Source organism: Bufo gargarizans, chromosome 6, assembly GCF_014858855.1.
Source record: "Bufo gargarizans isolate SCDJY-AF-19 chromosome 6, ASM1485885v1, whole genome shotgun sequence".
Lineage (NCBI taxonomy): Eukaryota > Metazoa > Chordata > Amphibia > Anura > Bufonidae > Bufo > Bufo gargarizans.
The window spans coordinates 64,147,064-64,153,063 of NC_058085.1; the positions used below are offsets into that span (position 1 = coordinate 64,147,064).

The 6,000-nt window shown below is 46.0% G+C and overlaps 1 protein-coding gene across 1 annotated transcript in view; it reads left to right on the forward strand.

Annotated features, from left to right (window-relative positions):
- Window positions 1-3,252, forward strand: part of HID1 (HID1 domain containing) — a 61,973-nt gene extending 58,721 nt beyond the window's left edge. The window contains 1 exon segment of the mRNA XM_044296132.1: window positions 2,123-3,252. Coding sequence (XP_044152067.1) covers window positions 2,123-2,186 — 64 coding nt within the window. The 3' untranslated portion in view covers window positions 2,187-3,252.
- Window positions 3,253-6,000: the final 2,748 nt, after the last annotated feature.

The following is a 6,000-nucleotide window of genomic DNA, read 5'->3' on the forward strand; positions in this document are numbered from 1 at the left end:
AACAATTCTGGAGCATCCATTCTTATGACTCTGTTGTACCCATCTTTTATTATTCCCTCTAGAAGTTATGAATGATTTGTTAACAGTTCACATTGAAGGTACAGATGAGTGTTACCAGTTGGGGGGGGGGTGTCCCTGCACAGTCTGACACTATCTAATCAGTGCTGCCAGGAGACTAGGGCTGCAGCTCTCGATTATTTTATATTCTATTGATTAATCCAACGAATAATCGAGTACTCTAATAAGAAAACACATTAAAAGAATGTTTTCCTTTATAAAAACTCATCAGACCCCCCCCCCGTACCATCATCGGACCCCCAATGCTTCAGTTCTCTGTGCACATCAGCTCCCCACATGTCATCTGTCCTCTGTGCCATCCATCAGCTCCCCCCCCCGTGCCATCAGCTCCCCCCCTCGTGCCACCATGCCATCAGCTCTCCCCCCGTGCCATCAGCTCTCCCCCCGTGCCATCAGCTCTCCCCCCGTGCCATCAGCTCCCCCCCGTGCCATCAGCTCCCCCCCGTGCCATCAGCTCCCCCCCGTGCCATCAGCTCCCCCCCCGTGCCATCAGCTCCCCCCCGTGCCATCAGCTCCCCCCCCGTGCCATCAGCTCCCCCCCCCGTGCCATCAGCTCCCCCCCCCGTGCCATCAGCTCCCCCCCCGTGCCATCAGCTCCCCCCCCGTGCCATCAGCTCCCCCCCGTGCCATCAGCTCCCCCCCCGTGCCATCAGCTCCCCCCCCGTGCCATCAGCTCCCCCCCCGTGCCATCAGCTCCCCCCCCGTGCCATCAGCTCCCCCCCCGTGCCATCAGCTCCCCCCCGTGCCATCAGCTCCCCCCCGTGCCACCATCTGCTCCTAAATGGCAAAAAAGGGTAAAAGAAGGAACTGCAGCACTCCAATCTTCAATCCGATCGTGTGTTTGACACCGAACAAAAGCAATGTTTCGACCGAACAAGTCTTTTTCATGCTATATATTAGCTTGAAAATGGAAAATTATTGCTTGAAAAAGACTTGTTCGGTCGAAACATTGCTTTTGTTCGGTGTCAATAAACACACGATCGGATTGGAGTGCTCCGGTTCCTTCTTTTACCCCTTTTTTTTCCCCATTGAGGGACCCTTAGGGCCGGGGCCTGACACCACAACCTATCTGGACATTTATTGAAAACTGATAGTAATTTTTTCATAACTTCTACAAGGAATAATAAAGGACTAGTACAACAAGACGAGATGCTCCATAATTGTTATTGTATGAGGAATGCAAGAAGAAGAGGAGCGAGCTCCCATTTAAGACATCTGTCAATGAAAAACTAGCCTCCTTAGATTGCCAAAAGTCGTATTTTGTTGGCATACATTTTGAATATTGCCAACCTGGATATTTTATACAAGGGGTCAGTGTGTGAACATGGCCCAAGAGCGTTTTGACATCAACGTAAGCTCTTCCTTTGAATGCCGATCTGCTATGCACGGTGTAAAATGGACCATTGAACTTGAGGTTTTGGAGTGCAGATGGTGTTCTGGTTTGTGACTTGATTTAGTAGGGTTCTCTGTGACTACAGATCAGATTGGTTTGTATCTAACTCTTGGCAACCCCTGGTGATCGGCTGATTCGAGTTCCCCATTCATTGGCTCAGCTCCATAGTTTTGGTAGTGGCTGTGGCTGGGAATGAACTGCTGTAATACCAGGCACAGCCACTACTAAAAGTATGGCGCTGTGTCTGGTAATGAAGGGTAAGCAGCAATGGTACCAAATCTCAGACCCCCATCAATCTGATCCTGAGGACCTCTCCTAGGCCATTCGTTTTGTACCTTTAGGGCTCATGCACACAACCGTATTTTCTTTCCGTGTCCGTTCCATTTATTCTTTTTTTTTCTGCAGCCCATTTGTGGTCACATTCACTTCCACAAAAAACAGAATGTGTGCATTCCGTTTCAGTATGTCAGTAAGTCTGTTCCGCAAAAATAATAGAACATGTCCTATTCTTACAGTGGATCGGCAAAAAAAGGACGCAACACTGATGTCGTCCACTTTTTTTTTTGCAGACCGCAAAATACATACGGTCATGTGCATGAGCCCTTAATTTGTGTGTCCCTTGAAGGTTCTGACTCTGGCTTTCATTTTCAGGAACATGGATCCTCCTATCTGGTATGACACTGACGTCAGGCTGTTTGAAATCCAAAGAGTTTAGCCTTTCACCATGGAAGATTAACCACTGCTAAGTACCTGTCGTCCATCAAGTCACGGAGTCTCATCGTAGGATGCTCCCTCCCAGGCTCTCAAGTGTTTGCACAAGTTATTGACTACTGTATACCAAACCACTGTCTGCTTCATGGAAAGATCGCGTATCCCATCACTCCATGTGTACTACTGATAAGCTTTTGTTACTTTTTATATTTTTTCGTTTTACGTATTGATTTAGTTTGTGGTTGAGATTGAGTTTGTGGCTTCATAGCTGCTTTTGAATTATGATTTCTGGTGTCTTCTGCCAGCTTCATAATGGGCCACACCTCACCTGAGCCAAATGTCCGCAATGTTCTTGCTCCACGCGTACTTTCCTCACTGTGGGTGAGGCGAGTGTGAAAGAGCAGTTCCTCCTGTTACAGGGGTCGTCCATGCTTGTAAAAAATCTGAATGGCTTAAAATATAAAAAAAAAGGGGGTACTGATCCTCCGTCGCTCTCGTTTCATTGCTTTACACCCACCAACCCCCCCCCCCCCCCTCTAGCTTCTACTTCCTGGTGCCTCTTAAAACAGGAAATGGGACCACTCAGCCAATCGCTTCCCACGGTGGGCACCCACTATTTTCAGCAATCATATTTCCTGGCATTAGGGATGAGCAGGGAACCCAGAAGGTGTCAGGACAGGATGGAAGAGAATTGATGTGGCGATTGTCACTTATTTTATTCTGACCTTTTTGTAAAAATAAAATAAAATAAAACTCCTCTGCCATCAGCTCCCCCTTCATTCAGCATCTGACCACAAGATGGCACATCCTTTAGTGCATATCACCAAGGAGTGCTGGGAGATTTCAGCTCTGAACCCTGCAGAGATATTATTGCAGCTCTAGACTATAATACAAGCTTTGTGCCAAAATCTGTAAAATAGTAAGTCATACGTGTGTTTAAAAAGTTACTTAAAGGGGCTTTCCAAGATTTTTGAACTGGTGACTTATCCTTTGGATAGGTCATCAGTAGGGATGAGCGAACTTCATATTTTAAAGTTCGGGTTTGGGTATATGCTGTATTGCGTTATGGATTTCATTACTACGGACCATAACGCAATTCCATGACGGAATGCATAACGGAATGCCTTTCAAGGTCCGACACCCGCCGATCAGTTGTTTGAGAAGGCATCGTTGCTCACAGTAGCGCCGCGGCCTTCTACCTGCTCAGCAAGTACAGCTCCGCCCATTGTATAGTGGCTGTGCTTGGTATCGCTGCTCCACCCCATTCACCTCAAAAGGGGCGTGGTGCGCCTAGGCCATGTGACCGATGAACGTGACGTCACGTGGCCTAGGCTAAGCTGTTATCAAACAGCTGATCGTCAGCGTGCCGGGTGTAGGACCCTGACTGATCAGATACTGATGACCTGAAGGGTAGGCCGTCTCAGTTCAAAAAATCTCGGAAAATCCTGTAGACTAAAGGGGACATGTATCATTTAGTTTGCGCCAGAAAAGTGCAGTTTAAAAGTTGCAAACTGCATGAAAAAAAAACGTAAGTGGCGATTTTTATACCTTGATCTTGATAAATCTCCCCCTAATTCTTGTATGAAAAATAGTGTATGAAGGTTAACATGCACTTTAAAATGTGTGAAGTGCTCCAAATGCCCCAAATTTATCCCCAAAAATTCTGTTCACCTCCCTACACAGCAGTGACAGGACGTGAAGGTTGAATGTGGACCATAAAAATACATTTAGGGGGCTACTAGCTCTAGAGGAGTAATGTCTTCATAATACATGGACGCTGATTGAATGAAGCCGTCTATAACTTTACTGGGGCGTCCCATAATCAGTACTTATGGGAACACGTATCCACGGGTTGTAAGTGCTGATCATGAGAATAGGCGCCCATGCCCCCATTTGAATAGAGAAGCTCCATTCAAATTCTTTGGGACTAATGGAGATAGCAGAGTACACTGTTTGGCTATCTTCCTCAGTCTCTTAGACTTTGAATTACGCAGCCGCTGCCCTATTCGGGTGGAGAACGCAGGATCCCGCCATCATTGGGGGTCTCAGCAGCAGTGAGAGCACCACCCCCAAAAGCGATCAGACACTTATCGCCTATCCCATAGATGGGATAAAGTGATGAGTGTTGATTACAGGACAACCCCTTTAAGGAGGAATTGCTCTTTGAATCCCTTGTTAGATAACACTACGGCTCCTCTATGTAAATCAGATGTAATCTATTAAATTATATTAATAAACTGATCTATAAATATTAATCGTCGTTAAGTGTCAGTGCAGAGGTTACCGAACCATAGCTTATCTACTCCATAAAGTCATTAATCTGATCCCGACACTCATTGGGACGCTGCTGTGCATTTGAGGCCTTGACAGCTCCATGCGCACATTGAGGCCTTGACGTACATCCTAAGATACAGAGATCTCAAATTGTAGAATTATTAGGTGTCAAAAACTGCTACCAGCCTTCCAAAGTCACTCAGGGTATTATGAAACTAAGGGCTCATGCACACGACCGTTTTTTATTTCCGTTCCATTTTTTTACAGGTCCGTATGCGGAACCATTCATTTCAATGGGTCCACAAAAAAAATGGAAATTACTTAGTGTACATTCCGTTTCCGCATGTCCGTTCTACAAAAAAAAATAGAACATGTCCAATTCTTGTCCGTTTTGTGTACAAGGACAGGTATTGTTATAATGGATCCGCAAAAAATAAACTGGTGTCACATGTCTTTCTTTTTTTTTTTTTTGCTGATCCGTGTTTTGCGGACTGTAAAATACATACGGTCATGTGCGTGAGCCCTAAGGATACTCTAGGTATTCACCAGAGCCCTAGAAGCCAAGTCCATCCTGCCCGCTACAAGGCAGAATGGACTTGGCTGCTAGGGACCCAGGATATATCTGTGGAGTTGATAACTGGTGTGGGCAAACTAGTAGCTGACCTTCCGGAATGACCAGATAGGTACAAAGAGCCAGAACCAAAAGACATACATGATCAGTGCAGTACACGAGTGGTTAATCCAGAGGAGAGCCAAAGTCCGTTACCGATAGTCAATATAAACAGGAGCAGCAGGCAAAAGGGTAAATCCCCAAAAACAAGCCAGTAGTCTGATGACCAGAAATGTCAGAATGAAGTTGCGCGGTATAGAGCCTAGAAAACTTGCAAGCACAGGCAATGTTCATAGGAATCAGCTGTCTTAAATCCCCCACCTAGCTCTAGAATTGCACACAGGGTCAGAAACCTGATTGGCTCGGTTCCCAGTCACACTGACAAGTCCAGCGGCCGGGGCCTGTCTGTTTGGCATGGCAACCCTCGCAGTACAGCCCTTCATAGTAAAGCAACGTGAACTTCTGGCATTAAAGCTAAGGCCACCTTCACACGGCAAGTAGGCACGTAATTGCAGTCAGTTTTGACTGCGATTGCGTTCCGATGTTCAGTTTTTTCCGCGCGAGTGCAATGCGTTTTACACTCGCGGGATAAAAAACTCAATGTGATACCCAGACCCGAACCCGGATTTCTTCACTGAAGTTCGGGTTTGGATTAGGTGTTCTATTAATTTTATTATTTTCCCTTATAACATGGTTATAAAGGAAAATAATAGCATTCTGAATACAGAATGCCTACTTAAATGTGGATTTGAGGGGTTAAAAAATAGAAAAAAAGAACTCTCCTTATCCAATTGATCGCGCAGCTGGCATAGTCTTCTTGCTTCTTCTTTCAGGACCTGCAAAAGGACCTTTGACATCAGTGCAGGTCCTGCTGAATGAAGATAGATTTCTATCTTCATTCTACAGCACCTGCGCTGACGTCACCACGTGGTGA